Source organism: Medicago sativa, chromosome 1, assembly GCF_051527215.1.
Source record: "Medicago sativa cultivar Bolivia chromosome 1, Bolivia_mono, whole genome shotgun sequence".
NCBI lineage: Eukaryota > Viridiplantae > Streptophyta > Magnoliopsida > Fabales > Fabaceae > Medicago > Medicago sativa.
The window spans coordinates 2,377,594-2,397,491 of NC_140749.1; the positions used below are offsets into that span (position 1 = coordinate 2,377,594).

The following is a 19,898-nucleotide window of genomic DNA, read 5'->3' on the forward strand; positions in this document are numbered from 1 at the left end:
CCATAGTGGAAGTAGGCCAAGGCCGGGTAGCCCAGGGAAGTCGGGCTGTTACAGGATGACCCCACGTTGATATGAGGAACCGAATCACATCGGAATGAGAGGGATCCGGAGGCCGTGTAGGTATGGGACTACATGGTTGAAGGAAGGCTTATAAGAATTGTTAGGTACTACTCATATCAACAAGATGCATCTTCTTTTCGGGAGCTCAATCCATAGGAACTCCACAGTTAAACGTGCTTGGCTTGGAGTAGTGCTAGGATGGGTGACCTACCGGGAAGTTTCCCGGTAAGCATGTGAGTGAGGACAAAGCATGCTGAAAAGACTCGTGTTGGTTTGTGGGGTTAGTCGGCAATCCTGTAAGCAGTCTGGGATGTTACAGCTCCTCTCAAGTTCTTAGGTTCAATTCCCTCCGGTGTCAATTTTGGTGGGCAAGTCCAAAAGCTCTGGCTTAGAACGGGGCCCCCAACAAATGGGCGGAGACCGAATATTTTCTGTGGTATTCCCGATACAAATCTAATCAGTGGCGGAGCCAGGAAATAAATCTTGGGTGGGCCATTAATAGTGATGGAAGTTTTTTGTGGACGGTCGATTTGATTAGTGTATGAAAATATATATTTTCTTATCTGTATATTTTATCATTGGTTAGTTCGAATGACTATAGGCTTGTTATTTGTTGAATATAGTTCAAACCAGTATTTTTAAATCTGAACCGATTATCAACTCGAACAAAGTACAAGATCATTGATCGAAAAACTAGATCATCGATTTTTTTGGTGGTGGCCGGGGTTTGAACCCCGGACCTTGCATATTTTATGCATTGTCCATACCAACTGAGCTAAGCTCACGAGGACAAACTAGATCATCGATTGAACCTCATGATTGAATTAAATGACTCAACTTCTATAAATAAATGTATATGTATTAAATTGAATTGAATCAGACGACCGAGTAAAAAAAAAGCTTAATTGCAGTTTTGGCCCCTTAACTTTTCCAAAGTTGTGATTTTGTCCCCCTAAGACAAAAAACTACAAAATCGCCCCCAAAGTTTTGCAACTGTAGCAGTTTTGGCCCCCCGAGGCAAAAAAAAAAATTAAAAAAAGACACGTGGCACCTCACTTACGGTGCCACGTCAGCGTAGACCGAGTCAAAATTGGCCTTGGGGGCCAAAACTGCCATAGTTGCAAAACTTAGGGGGAAGTTTTGTAGTTTTTTTTTCTTAGGGGGCTAATGTAACGCCCTCCTTTTTATTTAATTAGTTTTAGAATATATTTATATGATGTATACGAGGGATATATGATTTGTTGAGATTAGATGTCTTTTTATAATTTAGTTAATATATTTTGTTGAGCGATATTTTGTTATGTTATATGTTGGTATTTACTAGCATAATATATTTGTTAATTGTTATAGATATATATTTGTTATTTGGTGTATTATTATATATTTAGTAGAGAAATATTATTTATTAGAATATGAGGATTATTAGTATGAGTAAAATTGGAGGTTAGAATAGAAAGAAGAATAAGTTGTTGGGCCTAAATAGATTTGGGAAGAATATTTTAGTATTATAAATAGAGAAGCTTAGGTTAGAAAGAGTTTACCAAAAACCGCTTTTTGGAAAAGAGGAGAACAAGAAAGAAGAGAAGAGAAGAGAAAAGCCAAGAGAAGAGGAGAAGACCTTAGGAAAGAAGAATGCTACTGCTGATTCAGGAATTAATCTAATGTAAGGGTGAGACTATCTTGCATTAATATTAAGTTGTTAGATTACATCTAACAAGTTGGGGAGAGTTGGGGAGAATTTGAGAATTAAGGTTTTGAGAGAGATTTGATGATTAGATGATGAAAACTTGTTGAATTGATGTAGAAATTGTGTACAAACCTTAGATAATCATTAGGATGATAATTAGAATCAGTTTTGAGGTTAGCACCATGAGATTAGGTGAAACTTGAAGAAAATCTGCATTCTGCCCGAATTTTGATATTAAAACTGGTATTGATCGGTGTGGAATTGGTCTTAGGTGTAAACACGAAAGTTGTAGGTATGGATGTTAGCTTTCTAATGTCGTTGGTCTCACGTCAAAACGATTTATAGAACTTGAGTTATGGTCAAATTACTGTATGTAGGTCACAGTGAATTTTTATGGACTTTCAGCACAACTTTTCCGAATTTAAAATGAAAACTGGTATTGATAGGTACAGAATTGGTCTTAGGAGTAAACATGAAAGTTTTAGATAATTTTGTTAGCTTTCTAGTGGCTTTGGTTTGACGTGAAAATGATGTTTGGTCTTTGAGTTATGATGAAAATACTACAGGGAGGTCTTAGCAAAATTGTACGGTGACAACATTCTCTGTTTCATGTTTTTGCGTTTTGTTCATATGTTTCTGTTTTGAATTGATCCTTGTTGTAAACATGAAAGTTGTTGATATTTGTGATATCTTTCCAGTAGCTTTGGTTTGACATGAAAATATGTTGTGGATAATTTATTATGTTTTTACAAAGATACATAGTGAATTATTGTTGATGTTTAAATACGATGTTATATGAAGTTGTTTATGATTGATGAATATGATGTTTTAAGATGTTGTTTATTATCATTTGATATTGTTATATTATGATATGACATGAATTATTTATGTGATCCATATGTTGTCAAGATGCTAAGATGTTAAGATGTTAAGACGTTAAGATGATAAGAGTTGTTAAGTCGTCGAGTCGTTATGAAGTCATCAAGTTGTTAAGATGTTATGTTGTCAAGATGTCAAGATGTTAGGATGTCATAGATGTTCATGAAGTTGTCTAAGTTGTACGAAAGTTATGTCGTTGCATTAGAGTTGTGTCGTTGCATAGTCAGAGATGGGGGCTTAATGCCCGACATGTCCTTTATGACCTTAGAGATGGGGGCTCAATGCCCGACAGGTCCTTTATGACCTTAGAGAAGAGGGCTTAATGCCCTGGTGGTACCACATGCATAATGAAGATGTCTAAGATGATTTAAGATGATTTGAGAAGTAGAAGTTGCATAGTCGAGTCGAAGTTGTTAAGATGTTGAGATGTCAAGTTGTCAAGTTGTTAAGATGTCAAGTTGATAAGTTATTAATGAAGTGCTATGATGAATGAAGACGAATGATTTATGATAAGATGTTACGTGAGTTATAATTATGTTGATATATGAAGTTGATTACGAATTTGATTATGAAGTTGTTTTTGGTAATGCTATGTTTTGATAATAATATTTATGTGATATTACATGATGATGCTTATGATTATATTTGATATTAGGTGTTGATGCTTATAAATAATGTTTGATGAAATGTGGTGACGTTTGTGATTAATATTGATGTTATGTGATGATTGTTGGAGACTATTATTTGATGTTATATGATGATGTTAAGATTAGTAATTGATAATATATGAAGATGTTTATGATTAGTATTAAGATAGTTTTACGACCAATATAAGAAGATTAATGACACTAGTTAAGGAAGTTTAAGTTGTTAGATATGATTAATGAATTATAAGATGTTTAAGTTGTTGAATGTACTTTAAATGATTTATATGCTTAATATTATTGTTTGAGAAATCCCACCCCTCTGCTTGGAAATGTTGTTCTTCGTATGGGTAACTTGCAGGTAACCAGGATTAGTTGCGGTCGTGAGTGGACTCCTCACAAGTGTGTCTTAGGTGCTCTGATACGTAACGGGATGAGATTATGTCTTCTATTTCTATTCCTTACGTATTACTTATGGATTTTTATGAATAAATGTTGAACAAGACTTGAGATTTTTATTATGAGGCCTGCGTGCCAAAGACTTTTTATGTTGAATGAACTAATTCCGCTGCGAAGTTTTGAATTACTTATGTTAAATGATTTTGAAGAATAAATTTCTATTTATTCAGTTTATGAATTTTTAAGAAGTGTAGCATTCCGTTAAAGTTGAATTACTCTGATTTTTAATTATGAAATTTTTACGTTGGGAAAACGGGGTGTTACAGCTAAAACTGTAATTAAGCCAAAAAAAAAAAACTCATGACATATAATAATGTTAAAAAGATCATTACATAAGAAAATATACTTATAATCAAGTACAAAAATGAAATATATTTTTATTTAATAAAGAATATAGTATTTTTGCACCTAAAAAATAGTGTTTATATCATATGTTATGTGTTTTAAAAAAGAGTTGCGGTCCTCTTTTGTCCTCTTTTGTATAAAAATAAGAAAGAAAGAAAGTAAAGAGACAATTGTACACTTCCTTCCAAAAAAAATTGTACACAAAAATAAGAGTAGAGAAGGAATGATAGTTTTAAATTAAAAAAAAAAAAAGGAGTTGTGTTTTATTAACCAAAGCTAACTTCAATTACTAATTTTAACGTTAAGACTTCTAATGTGCAAGATTAACGTTAAGACTTCTATGCAAGATTAACGTTAAGACTTCTAATGTGCAAGATGTTTTTTTTAAATACAACACGCCACATAGGCAGGAGTTGAACCTAGAACATTATACTCGGGAAAAACCCTTCCTAACTACTACAACATGCCGCATTAATGTTATTGAACTGGATGAAATAATATATATAATATTAATTTAGGATATAATATGGATATATATCTACCAAGAAATATTATTTTTGGGGTGGGTTGTGGCCCACCTTGGCCCATGGCCAGCTCCGCCCCTGAATCTAATTAATACAATTTATATCACTTTTAAAAAAAAAACTTTGTGCCTTTTTATAAGACTTTTTTTAAAATTTTTAAAATGTATTAATTATTGCTTTACTAATTAATATACTTCTATTTATATTACATATTTGCATTATGTAAAAAAAAAAAACATAAATCACACGTGAGTGAAAATTGAAAAGAACCCATTACATTTATTAGTTTAGTTTTTTTTTTTTTAGAGTTTGGAGGGAAAAATAATAAGGTTTTGGGGTGGAAAATATAGGTAAAAGAATGAAAAAAATTTCACATTTTTTAAAAGAATGTTTTAAAAAATGATAATTAATTTTTTTTACTGCGAGAATGATAAATTATTGTTGATAATTAATGTATTTTTAATTTAAAGAATTTATATAGATCCTCTATAATCATCTTCCAATATAATTTTATAAATTCTCTAAATTATGGAGATTTTGCATTAAGAAAACTAAACCCTCCAAAGTTCTTCATTCCTAAATCTCTTCATTCTTTCTACCTGATCTTTTTTATCCAAAGTCATACCCTCTCTTCTCCTTCAAATTCGCGAACAAAACTTTGGTTTTTGTCGAGTTTTTGTAATACTTAGCATTTTTTATTCTTTTTCCCAAAACTCTTGATTCTTTCTACCTGATCTTTTTTATCCAAAGTCTTACCCTCTCTTCTCCTTCAAACTCGCAAACAAAACTTTGGTTTTTGTCGAGTTTTTGTAACACTTAGCATTTTTCATATTTTTTTAATTAATTTCTGTCAAAAATAATATCTTTCTAATTAATTTTAATGAATCTTGATTTTAATAAATACATTTAAATGCTATTTTTTTATTGATGTTATGTCATGACCTTTTTTTTTGGTACAAATGTGATGACCTTGTTATATAGTAGTAATTCAAAACTTGAACCTAAATATATGAATGAATTAACTATTTGTGGCAAAATTCTCTCTTAAAAGATTTAACATGATTGCATTCTCGATGCTAGATTCGATTTCAAAACCTTTGGTTGGATTGAAAAAATTAAATCTCTTACAATCTCATCCATTTTAATTTAAAGGCAAGGAAGTTTTTATTCCGATGCATTGTATTAGTGTTATGTTGATGATTTGAGAAAATTGAATTGTTTAAATGGAAACAACAAGGAAAGTCATATTTTTATGGTCGGTAGCACAAGTAAACAAGAAGGAAATTCATTAGAAAATGCAATGGCAGACACATCATGTATAAGAAAATGACAAAAAGCAGCCTCACCAACCAGTACCAATTCGTTATTGGGTTCACATGCGTCCATAAACATGAACAATTATAATACTACTACTACTACTATGGCCCCATTCATTGATGATCGATGGCATCTGGGAAAACACTATGTAATTATTAATTAGGCATAAAATTTCTTTCAAGTAAACACAAGCAGTCCCCCAAGGGATTTTAATTTCAATTTTGATTGTTCATACATCATTGCTTTTGAAAATTCAATATTTTTACATTATCTTATTCATTTCACTATTTTTTTATACTATGATCTGACCCACCAACCTATCTGGGTTGAATACTTGAATCTGAGTGTAACCAAAAGGCTAAGATTTCTATACAGGTAACCAATATTGATACATATTTGGCACATAAACCTCTATTAGATGTGCATCAAAATGATAAACAAAAAATATATATATAGATAGAAGAAGAAGAAAATAGAAATAATCTACAATTTGAACAAGTAAAAATAATAATGAAAGAATGAAAATTTATTTAGCTTTAAGCACAGGATTCAACTGAAGAGGCCTAGGTGGAGCCATTGTTCTTCTCTTCCAAAGATTAATCTCATTCCTTGGCTTAAACTTCAAATCAGCCACATTAGATGTACCACTATTTCCACCAACACCTAAAATAGGTGCAGAAAATGGAATCAAAATTTCATCCTCCTCTCCATCAGTAAAGCAATCCCTTTGATCAATTTCTTCAGGCTCAATCACTGCCTTCCAATCAAATTTAGAAAAAGCCTCACGTCCACTTGCAAATCTCCTCATATCACCCATCGGCGGTGCTTTGTTGTTCCCTTCATCAACAAATCCAGAACCATCTGATTTCCTTTCCGCAAATTTCGCTTTAGACCTCTGCGAAAAAATCCTCTGAAACTTCGATCTCTTTACCTCCGTATCCACCTTTGGAGTGGACACTGAAGTGAAGAGATCTTTGTTGGGTTTTGGAATATGTTTCTTCTTGTGATGCTTGATCTGTCCCATACAAGAAATCTTTGGTGAAGTAGGTTCTTGAGTTTCATTGCCACCACCATCTTTAGGTTTTCTTCTAGCTTCATATGGAATCATAGTAACCATAGGTCCAGAAAATCCCTTACCAGTAGCATGAGTTTTTGCACCCCATGACTTTGTGTTATTTTCTGATCTAAATTTGTGATCTCTTCCTGGACTGAAAGGAGCGTTTTGAAATGTAATTGTGATTGCTTTCATGAACTTGTTCCTTAGCTTACTTTGTTTCTCTTTCTCCATGTTGGATGATTTAATTGTTGGATTTGAGTCACAAAGGTAGATACTATAGATAGCTTTATGTGTTTATATACATGCTTTTGCGTTGAAACTTATAAATAACATATGGTTTTGATGTGTGTATAATAATATAGTAATAATTCTATACTATTACTGGTATAGTGAAAGATGATTACGTTAGCATGTAAATTGATATTGACTCTGTCAATTTTGGTAGGTAAGAGTTTTGTTGGTCAAACATATCGCTGTGACTAATTGATAAAGACAAAGACAAACGCACTTTCCTTAACTCAATAAACAAACATAATTGTAATTTAATTCACATTAAAAAACATGCGGTTTATGAAACAAGGTTGCGGTTGATACAGGATACCGTCCTACTATACCATTATATTCTTTATATTGAAATTGAATGATTGTCGTTATCTTCTTTGAATTTTTGATGCTGCACAAGCATGCCTTTTTAGAATTCTTTGAATGTAAAGATTTTTTTTTTTTCACTCGAATAGATATTTTGTATTTTATGGTGATGTATGTGCCGCTAATTTCATCACTTCCTTGACTTGTTGAGTTTTCATCTAACAATCAAACATGGCACGTGGGTACCAATTAAACTAAGGTAGTACCTCATTTTTTTTTTCCTTACACGGCAGCTAGTTATCTTTGAAACACGGTCAGAATTAAGAATTCTCTTTCATGAAAAACACGAGGGTACTTATCTTTCATTGGTCAAACAAACAAAATATTCCCTCCATCTTTTATTAGATGACATGACAATGTGCATTGTTGACATGACATACTTTGATCATATTTTTCTATTAAAATACAAAGATAAATAATATTATATAAGATGTTGTTGGATTCGTCTCGATTAATATTTTTAAAATATTAAATTTTCATAATTTTGTCAAATAGATAATTAAAAATATTAAAAATTAAAAATATGCATTGACATGTGTGTCAGGGTCAACTTGGTCATCTTTATTTGTCGTGGGTATAGTGTATACTTTATTTTTTTTCTTCTGTAAAATATGTATACTCCGTGCGTAACTCGGTACACTAATCTCTCAAGCTTTGTGGCGTTTAAATGAGCGGCAAACTCTCCTTAAAAGTTTTAACGATGTTGTGTGCTCAAGGCTGCAAACTTTCCATGATAGTTTCATTTTCTTCTTACAATAATATTTGTATGAAGTTTCTATCGTCACTTAAAAAATATTAATTCCCACCAAAGAATATGTGGAACATATAAGGTGGATTTTCGCCTTCCAACCATATTTTTTTTCATATGTATGAGGCAGAAATGGAATTAAGATGTTCAAGTCCCTTGCTACTTTGACCAATCTGTTATTAAGTTTTTTTTTTTAGGAAATTATTCTGGTTACACATGTTTTTTCTATAAGTGAAATCATGAACTTATTATGTGATGGCACCGAAGTATCATGTGGCCAACATGGTTCGTCTCCTAGCTTTCCTCTTGTTTCGGTCGAGGTTGGGTTTTCAAGATAGGATGATATATAGTCTACGGATGTTGCTTTGGTTTTGTTTTCTCCCTCCCTCCATCCCTCTCATATACTCCCTCCATTCCTTTTCTTTTGATGTTTTAGAACTTCAACTATATTCCAAAACTTTTGATGTTTTAGTGAATTTATTATTGTTTTATCAAATTTACCCTTGTTGGAAAACACAATAAACTATTAAAGTAGTTGTGACCTTGGTTTATCACATGTGAATTTAATGATAAATAAGGACATTTAAGTAAAACACACACAAATGTTTATATACTTTAATTACTCCTTAAAACTTGTGTCAAGAGCTAAAACATCAAAAGAAAAGAAATGGAGGGAGTATCTTTCTTTTTTTCCTCTTCCCCTTGTCTTGGCTCCCTCCTTTCTCACCCTCCCTCCCTTATCTCTCACACTCATTTGTCTCCTCTCTCCTTTTTCTCTCTGTATCACTATCCCTCATCTTTTTATCTCTCACTCTTTAATTTCTCTCACACTCTATTGTATTGATATTTATATTCATAAATATTTTCTTTAGTTTAAATTATATAGAAAAAAAACTCATTGTATTTGTCCAAAAACATAAGAGAGAGAAAATCAAGTTTATCTTTTTTTATTTTCATGAAATTAAATGCTAATAGTGTTAAATTTGCTCTCTCTCCTCTATTTCCAATAACCAATGAAAACTGATATTACATTTTTCTATGAAACTTATTTTAAGGAAAGACAAAGAAACAAACTTATTTTTCTATAATTACATCATTTTTTGATGTAAACTTACTTATTTTACTACTTTTTTTTTGTCAAATAGCCTAGTGGCTAGAGCTCACACAATTTAATTGTGGAGAAGTGGAGTCTCTGGGGTTCGAACCCCAGCCCCTGCATATAATATGCGATATCCCTACCAACTGAGCTAAGCTCACGAGGATAAAAAGGTTAACACTATTAGCATTCATTAGCATTCTTTATTGGTATAGTCAGGTTTTTATGATAAGGTTAAAACGTTCTAAAAAAATAAATGTTAAGGTTAAAACTGGTTTAAACTTTGAGCAAAGTTTTGTACGACTATAAAAAGGTTAGATAAATACTAGAGTTGAATAAAAATCATTTTATTTGTAAAATATAATAATAATAAATAATACTAGTAAAATTTAAATCTCTCTTTCTTGAATTTAGTCAAATTAAAATAACAATGGTGGGTAGTGGGTCCCATTGTAATTGTAAAGGTGATGTTGGTTTGCTTGTTAAGAATTAAGATTGATAGTCGGAGAGTGAGTTCGCGAGAGGCTATCATCATTCATCATCATCATCGTCACGTAACAGCAGCAGCAGGCGCCAGGCAGTAGCTAGAAAACAGAGTAAGTAAGCTCTCTTGTTATTGTTATTGTTAAACAGAGTAGGCACTAACTAGCAAGCAATTCTCTCTCTTTTTTGGTAAATACACGAAAATGCACACCACCTGTTTGTCAAAATGCACTAATCTAATCTCCTTGTACAGTTTCTCCATGGATCTGCAGGATTTCCTTATTCGCGCTCGAATCTTCAAGCTTTACAGGCAAGCTTTGAGAGTTGCCGCTCGAGCTCCCCCTCCCGCTAGAGGTAAACTAACTTCTTTCACAATTTATTTATTTTGATCATTTTATAATAATGTGATTCATGACAATGCTTGTGATGTGCAGGTGAACTGAGGCACACTATTAGACAAGAGATTGAAATTAATCGAAACTGCAATGACAAACAAAGGATCCGTTTCTTGATTAGTGAAGGCTTGGACAAATTGAAACGACTCGATGAAATGCTTGATATGCAAGGTCACTGACGGACCCACTCAATCAATGTGTAATAAAACAAACGATAAAATCCCCCAAAACTTGTTACTTGTTATTTGGTGTATCACTGGTTTTTTTTTTTTCTTTCTATTATTTCATAATGACATTGGCCTTAAGATTTATGAGTTTGAAGATACGAACCAACAAGTATATTCTTCTACCAATGGAATCACAGAAGGACAACTGTTCCAAAGTAAACTCAATTTCATTTGTTCTTTAATGTGAATAGTTGTTGAGTGTGTGAGAAATTTCGATCAAAACAGAAAGTAGAGGTAATTTATCCTTTCTAACTTAGGTGGAACATAGACTTCTGTAAAGCAATTGACACAGGATTTTGATTTCATTTCCTGTCCTTGTTAGTAAGTGCATATGTTATTGCTTTTGGTCGAGGGAAGGGCTTTAGGTTCTGTCAAGCTTCATGTGGACTTAGAGATTAGAGTTATTTTGAATAGTTTTGGAGGTTAGAGTTAATCACATCTACAGAGAAATAAATCGTTGTCCTGATATTTCAGAGGATAGGTCTCAGCTTCTAGCTAACTTGTATGGGAGTTCCTTGTCTTATTTCTTTTTAATTTGTAATGTTAGGGCTGGCCTCTTTGTTTACATAAATATAAGACAGCTTGGTCTTTTATTTTTCAATTACAATAATCTAATTACTTTGTAAGATGTTAATTCAAAACTCAATTTATAAATTTTAGGTCAAATGTATCCCGGGGTCCTTTAATTTTAATGATTATATTAGATTGGTCATTTTGTTTTTTTTTTCTTCATCATTTTCAAATTTGTCATTTATGTTAGTAAAAGAGAACAAGTTAGTACTTTTAATATTTTTTGTAACAAAATGATCCCTTTTTTCATTCGGCATAGTCAAAAAGTGCTTACATGATTATTTAACATTGAGGTGAAAAGTTCAAAAGTTGTTTATGAAACCAAACAAGAATACTTCCATACATTTCTTCATCTTGTTTCCCAATTTAATCATAATTTTACAGATAATTTTTTCATCAACAAATAAATCAAGTAATCAATGGAATCGATTTTGTTTCAAACTAAGATTAAATAATACACATATGAATCTTAGTTTTGAGAGTGGTGAATTTAGACACATCAACCTAGCATACATAAACACTTTTTAACTGAGTTTGATGGAAAGAGAGTAACAGTGCATATTTTTATGGCATAACGGACTAGGTGAACACTTTTACTAACATAAATGACTATTTAAAATAAATAAATAAATAAATGATTAATATGATACGAACGTTAAATGGGGGGCCAAAAATGACCTGCTAAATAAGAAGGTCGTGAGAACAAACACTCCTAACACATCCAGATGTTGCTCATTAGATCCCTCAAATTGCTCAACTGATGAGGTCGTAACTCACGATCAACGATACGAACGTTAAATGGGGGGCCAAAAATGACTTGCTAAATAAGAAGGTCGTGAGAACAAACACTCCTAACACATCCAGATGTTGCTCATTAGATCCCTCAAATTGCTCAACTAATGAGGTCGTAACTCACGATCAACTTTAGATAAACACACCTAATGCATCCGAAGTTTTAATAAATGTTGATGTAAATTCTTATTTATATGAAAGAATCTTTGTTGAAAGGAATGATTTTGATTTTGATATGGATGAGTATGAGAAACTTCCCCCTATCTACAACTCATGTTAGATAATTGGACATTCTTTCAAGAATTGCAATTATCGGATTCCTCCAAAAGCCACTAGAAATCCAATAGTTGATCATAAATCCAAAGTGAAACACGCTGCTAAGCCTATTGTATCAAATCCTGAAGTTGGGAATGTTGATGAATTGATCACACCCTATGCAGGTCCAACTCCAAACAATGTTGTAGGTTGTAGTAAAATTGTTGCAGAAGAATATCTTATTATTATTATTATTGATATAATAAGGTCTAAAGAGGTAATAACTTGTGTGTTTGTTAGAGATTTCATAAACCATGGGGATGAGATCCTAGTATTTATATGTTGGAGAAATATTTTTGGTTTATGTTATGGGTGACAAGCAAGCAAAGGGAGGACTAACAAAGTAACAAAATTTCTGATATGTGTATCGTTTGTCCCCCATCTTAGAGTGATATGGCTTTCGATGTCATTGTCTCTAATGATGTCATAAATCCTAACGTTTTTCATGAGTTTGAGATTTTAAGTGTTAGAACAATCACTATGTTCTTTGCGCAGCAAAAGTGCTTATGAAGAATAAGTTGTTTTAAGCAAGATGAGAAATAACAGAATTGTTTGTAAAACTGAAAGAGAGAAAACTAATAGAAATTTTTATTGATTCACGCACATTCTCTTATATTTACAACATATGAGTGAGTATATATACAACTAGACGTTGTAACAAACTCCTCTAACAAACTAACTCCCTTGGTTAACAAGCTAACCAAGGTTTGTTACTAGACCCAGCTTCTGAAGACATCAGAAGCTACACATCAGAAGCTACACTTCAGAAGCTAGCTGATGTTCAGAGGCTGCACTTCAGAAGCTGCTGTTCAGAAGCTGCACTTCAGAAACTGAACAACAGTTATTGATTAATATCTTAATACTCCCCCTTAATCATAACTGCTGAATATTAAAAACACCTAATTTCTTCCTCAAGAATTCAAATCTGTCAAGCTTCACTGCTTTTGTAAAACCATCAGCAATTTGCAGTTCTGTGGGGCAGTAGTGCAGCTCAATCATTCCATTAGTCACCTGCTCCCTAATGAAATGGAATCTGGTCTCAATGTGTTTACTCCTGTCATGTGTGATTGGATTCTTAGCAAGACTTATAGCTGATTTGTTATCAATCTTCAGTGTTAAAGGCTTCATCACTTCACACTTAAGTTCCTTCATCACTGAATCCAGCCAAAGTGCTTGACAAGTAGCAAAAGTTCCAGCTATGTACTCTGCTTCACATGATGAAAGTGCAGTGACTGGTTGCTTCCTGGTGCACCATGAAATTGCAGCATCATTGAATTTGAACACATAGCCTGAAGTGCTCCTCCTATCAGTCAGATCCCCACACCAATCACTGTCAGAATATCCAATGAGCTCATTCACTTTGCTTTGAGCTCCATATGGAAATAACAAACCAAAATCTATGGTGCCCTTTATGTATCTGAGGACCCTCTTTGCTGCTATCAGATGAGATTTCCTTGGATCATGCATGAACCTGCTGATCACACTCACTGAGTAGCATATGTATGGCCTGCTATTACACAAATACCTCAGAGATCCCACAATTTGCCTGAACATTATGGAATTCACTTTCTCCTCTTCAATGCATTCATCCAGCTTTGAGTTTGTTTCTGATGGATTTGAAACTGTATTGCAGTTTTTCATTTCAAACTTATCAAGCAATTCACCAATGTATTTCTGCTGATACATCACCATCCCAGCTTTCAATTTCACAAATTCCTTTCCTAAAAAGAATGAAAGTTCACCCAGATCAGTCATTTCAAACTCATGCTTCAGTCTCTTCTTAACCTTCTCAATCCCTGATGTTGAGCTACCAGTGATGAGTAAGTCATCAACATACAGACAAATTATAACAGTTCCTCCATCAGAAAGTTTCTGAACATAAACACCAAACTCAACTAAACACTTTTCAAAGCCTATCTGGGTTAAAACTTGGTCAATCTTCTTATTCCATGCTCTAGGAGCCTGTTTTAATCCATATAGTGCTTTGTGCAGTTTATACACCATATTTTCTTTCCCAGCAATTTCAAAACCTGGTGGTTGTGATACATAAACTATCTCTTCCAGTGGGCCATTTAGAAATGCTGACTTTACATCTAAATGGTAGAGTGACCACTCATTCTTACAAGCAATAGCAGTGACTAACCTCATAGTTTCAATTCTAGCAATTGGAGCAAACACTTCATTATAGTCTATGCCTTGCTTTTGAAGAAAACCTCTAGCCAACAATCTTGCTTTGTGCTTAGATACTTGTCCATCAGGGTTCAACTTCACTTTGAATACCCATTTGACATCAATTTTCTTTTTCTTGTCTGGCAAGTCAACTAGCTCCCAGGTTTGATTATTCTCAATTGACTGCAGTTCTTCAACCATAGCTCTTTTCCATACATCAGTCTTCAAAGCTTCTTTGTAATTAACTAGTTCAGCATCTGCTAATAATGCAAAGTGAATGAAATCACCTTCATCATTCACTGCATTATCAGAGGTTACTTCACAATCAGTCAATCTGGCAGGTGGATTTCTGTTCCTTTGAGATCTTGCTGGTGCTATGATTTCCTCTTGATCATCTGCAGTCACTTCATGGTCATCTTCACCTTCTGATTCATCACTTGAATCAGGGTATATGTAGCTTTGCTGGATTTCACTGTTGTACTCAGGTTCATTTTCCCATTTCCACTTCTCATCTTCATTCACTATCACATCTCTGCTGAAATAAACCTTCTGATTCACATGATTGTACAGTTTGTATGCACTAGTAGGATGATACCCTATGAGTATCATAATTTCACTTTTATCTTCTAGCTTGCTTCTTCTAGCATCTGGTACATGCTTATAACACAAGGAACCAAACACTTTCAAGTGTTTAACACTAGGCTTCCTTCCACACCAAGCTTCTTCTGGCACCTTCAGATTTAGCTTCTTAGTGGGACACTTGTTTAGAATGTAAGCAGCAGTAGTTACTGCTTCTGAAGTAGCAATAAACGTCACAAGAAATGGGGGGTTTGAATTGTGACCCTTTTAAAAATTATTCCTGAAAGTTAAGTTTAGATTTATATACTCAAGAATGTTCTTGGTGTACGTTAGTTCAACAAGTTTAGAGTATATAACAATTTAATCAAAACAGAATGTTCTAAAGAATGATTATAAGCAAAATGAGAAAAATGATGTTAAGTTAAAATATAAGTTTATTTTAACAAAGACCAGAATGTTCTGGAGAATGATGACAGAATGATAAAACAATATTATATGCTGATTTTAAACCTTAGTCAAATATTTAAGTAATTGTTTTATCTTGGACCAGAATGTTCTGGAGATTAATGTAGGTGTGATAAAGTGTGTGTGTTGTGTAACTTTAAATAAAGAGAGAGAGAAAGAAGAATAACACAGGAGAGTTATCCTGGTTCACCAAACCCGGCTACTTCCAGTCCCCACACCTCATGTGAGATTATCCACTATAGTTTTCTTGCTAACAGAAACTTCTGACTAGCACTATAAGATCTTGATCACACCAGATCAGTCTGTTACACTTGTATTATCAACCTCAGCAGGCTTCTACAATTCTTTGCGCACTAGCAAAAGAAAGGTTGGAATTTTCTATCTCAAAAATATTAAGCCCAATAGACTTTGAGAAGTACAACACACTTTGTATAATGAGATTTGGTAGGATCAAATAAATACTCAATTCTTTGTTTGAGTTTTACAATAGCAAATTCGAAAGAGAAGATCCAAGAGATATAGTGAGAGAGCTTGGAATTTGCTTTGTTTGCGAAGAGCTTTGTTTGTAGTGATGATTTTCACTTAGAGAGATATTAGCTTGCAAAACTCTTGCTTATAACCTTCAAAGGCCCTTGTATTTATAGGTGAGGAGTGTCTTGGTGATCAAGGGAGAAAATAGAGCTGTTGGACACGTTTTTGATAGCTGTCCAAAGACTCAATTGATTTCTCTTTTCTTCTTTAAAATAGCCAGAACGTTCTCAGAATGTTCTGTATGAATAGCCTGGCTTTTACAGCACTGTTGCTTGCTTGCGTATGAGATAACCAGCTGTTATGAGCTGTATAACTTGTTGCCCAATGCAGATGATGTCATTGTCCTTTGCTTTAGTGATGTCATGCTTTAAGCCATGTGCATTTATTCTTTAATGGGCTTTTTGGATCCAAATGGGTCGAACCCTTTTCCTAACGCCCAAGAGACATTTATTAAATGCTATTTTGCCATGCTTTCTTGTTGTGCAGACTTGTTCACTTTTGATGTACCGTTTTATTTTCATCGTATTTGCCAGAACGTTCTCAGATTGTTCTCATGAAACAAATTCTCACAAAATGAATTAGTAGATAACAAGATTAAATAAATATAATATGTTTGTAATCTTTAAAACATCAAATAAGGATTTTGTCTCAACAATCTCCCCCTTTTTGATGATGACAAACATTTATAATTTATTTTGATTTTGATTTTGAGTTTTTGAAAAATTTGTTAAAAACTCCCCCTCAATATTAGCAACTAAAATTTTGTGCCATTTTGAGAGTATTTCCAGAATTTGTTTATGGCAATTGAGTTTGATAATTTTATCATAGAACTCCCCCTCAATTCATGCATTCAAGATTTCATATGCAAAAATGAGAATGTAGAACATAAACAACATATTCATTAATCATGAAGATCATTACAAGGTATCAAACCTAGCATTTCTAAACATCAAAAAGCATTGTTCATATGCGCACATACTAGCAGCAATTTGATCCTCAATCAATCATGATCAACATACATAATTAAAGACATAAGTAGAGAATTAAAAACATAGTTTTTAAACATCAAAATAGCATAATAAAACAGCCTAGCATTAATCTATTCTTCCCTAGATCCTAGCTGTTTTCCTGGTCCTCCTAATTCATATTCCCCTAACTCCCCTAAATCATCTCCCCCTTTGTCATCATGAAAAGGGGCAACAGCAACAGGAGGTGGAATGGTTGGTGAGGAAGCATCAGATGATGAAGAGATGGTAGGCATAAACATGGGATACATGGGAACAGGAAAGGGATTCTGTTCTGGTCTAGGTACATCATTCTTGTCACTCATGGTGTTCTTCCATTTCCTTGACAGAGTAGCTTCATAAGTTAGCCAAGACAGATAATGCAAAATAGCATTATTCCCTTCAATAACCCTAGTCAGATCATTACGTGTCTTGCTGCAATCTTTCTCAACTTTAGACCTTTTGGTTGGCCTTTCATTGTTCTCAACAATCCTTTGCGCCATTGAAGGAGACTCAGTAAACCTTGAAGGAAAAGTGAGATTGGTTTAAAGAGATTTGAAAGAAACAATCTGGACATATGTATCAAAACCTTGTGGAGCAAAGAGTTTGTCCACAGAGTCAGGTTGGAATAAAGCAGAATATTCATGCTTTTGTGGAGAGATAAACAAGTTTGATGATTTTGTGATCGGGGGTTTTTCTGTGAAGCTTTGAAGGATCTCAGAAGCCTTGACATTTGAGAAAGACGTATTGTTGCCAAAATTAGCAAGCAATTCCTGATCCTCCTCCATCACAGGAGAACGTTCTGGAGAACGTTCTGGAGGGATTCAGTGTTCATCAGAAGCATTTTTTGGAACAGGATTTTGCAGAGCAGACTCATCTTCCCTCTTTCTTTTGAGGTCAGTTTGAGGCTCAACATCAGGTTCCTGCTTCATGTGACTCAGATTCTTTGGGGTGAATTGAGAATACTCAAATAGAGATTGTTCACCCTCAAAAGGAACATGATTTTTGATGAAGATTTTAGTGAGAGCCATTCCATATGGCAGACATGACTTTTTGTTTCGAGATTGAATGACATTAATCATGTTATGAATTATGATATGAGGCAGACTCAATTTCTCTTTCATGTAGAGATGATACATGACTAAAAGATCATTTGGACTTACATTTTGAAAATTGCCATTCCTAGGTAAGACACAGTGTTGACTTATACCATGGAACATTTTTGGTTTAGGCAGAAGGTTCGAAGAAACAAACTCAGTGACATTTTGTTTGAAAAGGAGTTTGAAAACATTCTTAGAATCTACTTCGAGTTTTTCAAACCAATCATCACCAAAAACAGTACGACCAGTATTAGAGATACCAAGAATGTCAGAGATTACCTGTGGAGTGAGACGAATCTCAACATCCTTGATCCTAGACACTATTAGGCTTTCCTCAGGGTAGACTTCTGCCATGAAGTAGAAAGCTTGAATAAGCTTTGGGTAGTGTCTCTCACGAAGTTGAAGAAATTTGGTCCAGCCTTGCTCATCCACATATTCCTTAAGATCAACTTTGTCTTTTTCAAGTTTGACAAAGTCATAATACCTTCCAATTCCAATAGACCTGTTTTCCCATTTCTTCTTGAAATCCTTTTTCAATGTTGGATCAAACAGAGGTACCTTCTTTCCTTGAGAGATTTTAATGTTCTTTGGTTTTGGGGCAGTTTTGTGCTTTGGAGAACATTCTGGAGAATAATCTAAAGACAGTTTGTCATCTTCATCTGAAGAGCTTTCTGAAGAACCTTCTGGAGAACGATCTGGTTCAACAGTTTGCTTCTGTTTTCCTTTGTCCTTCACAGTTGGTTTAGGCTTTGGTTTTGGTACAGAAGCCTTGACAGAAGGTTTTGAGACCTTTTTGCTACTCTTAGGTTTAGGCTTAAGAGGAGAAGGAGTTTTCTCAACCAAAGGAGTAGGTGGCTCAGTTTCTTCATCTGAATCAGAGATTTCATGGACAGTTGTGTCCACACTGTTGGTTTTCCTTGTTCGAAGCCTTAGAGATTTCCTAGGTCTGGGATTAGGAGCAGATTTAGCCTTCATTGGAGGCATCTTCCTTTTGGTGGCGTTCCTGAGATGAGGAGCCATTTTGTTCAGGTTTGGAGGTTCCTGAGGTGCGGTTTCTTATTCTTCAACCGCTTCTGTTGGTGGGTTGAGATTGAGGTTAACAAAAGTTGGTTGTGGTTCAACATACACAACCATCTTAAGAGGATGGAAAGATTCTGGGTCAGTGATGAAAGGAAGTTCTTCATCATTCTTCGATGGAGTTTTTTCTGATGTGGTTTCGGTGGTGAGATAACCATCTTGCATGGTTTGTTCAACAGTGTTTTTGAGCGGAGATTGTGGTGGAGTTTCAAGTGGAGTAGTTTCTTTGGTTGGTGGTGGAGTTAAATCGAAACGTGGTGATGTGGGGGATGACGGTGGTTTCGTCGGAGGAGACGGTGGAGAAGGAGAACGAGTTGGAGATGGTGAAAGTGGAGATGAGTTGTCAGGGTTAGTGCTTCCGGCACCTTTGGTTCGAGCCATGTGTGGTGAAGGAAGTGGTGTACGGTGGTGGTTTGAGAGAAGAAGATGAGACGGTTCAGAGAAAGAAGAGAGTGGGAAGTTTTAGAGAGAGAAAGTAGAAACCGGTTTTGGGAGAGGAAAAAGGTGAGAAGTGACTTTTAGTGGTTTAATGATGAGAGAGGGAACAAGAGCATTAATGAGTTGTAATTTTTCTTGATATTGGTAATTTCTTTTCTACCTAGAGACTAGGTTAAGTAGAAGAAACTTTTTTGAAAGGACATGGTTGAGACGTGTCCCTCAAGTCTGTCTTGGAGGGTGTTTCTTTCAAGAATGTTTTCAGAACATTCTGATGAAGAGAAGACTTTTC

At 34.2% G+C, this 19,898-nt stretch overlaps 2 protein-coding genes across 2 annotated transcripts; one reads left to right on the top strand and one right to left on the bottom strand.

Annotated features, from left to right (window-relative positions):
- Positions 1-6,256: 6,256 nt before the first annotated feature.
- LOC146951682 (uncharacterized protein At1g76070-like) lies at positions 6,257-7,315 on the bottom strand. The gene has a single exon (XM_085754144.1). The coding sequence runs from the start codon at positions 7,201-7,203 to the stop codon at positions 6,442-6,444; it is 762 nt and encodes a 253-aa protein (XP_085610270.1). The 5' UTR covers positions 7,204-7,315; the 3' UTR covers positions 6,257-6,441.
- Positions 7,316-9,922: 2,607 nt separating this feature from the next.
- LOC146951683 (LYR family of Fe/S cluster biogenesis protein) lies at positions 9,923-10,729 on the top strand. Its single transcript, XM_085754154.1, has 3 exons — positions 9,923-10,060; positions 10,201-10,301; positions 10,382-10,729. The coding sequence occupies exons 2-3, from the start codon at positions 10,208-10,210 to the stop codon at positions 10,519-10,521; spliced, it is 234 nt and encodes a 77-aa protein (XP_085610280.1). The 5' UTR covers positions 9,923-10,060; positions 10,201-10,207; the 3' UTR covers positions 10,522-10,729.
- Positions 10,730-19,898: the final 9,169 nt, after the last annotated feature.

Excerpts from the sequence above, each read along its gene's own strand:
- LOC146951682 (XM_085754144.1), bottom strand. The coding sequence starts at position 7,203 with ATGGAGAAAGAGAAACAAAGTAAGCTAAGGAACAAGTTCATGAAAGCA.
- LOC146951683 (XM_085754154.1), top strand. The coding sequence starts at position 10,208 with ATGGATCTGCAGGATTTCCTTATTCGCGCTCGAATCTTCAAGCTTTAC. Across the intron at positions 10,302-10,381 it reads AGCTCCCCCTCCCGCTAGAG|GTGAACTGAGGCACACTATT; the intron begins GTAAACTAACTT and ends TGTGATGTGCAG.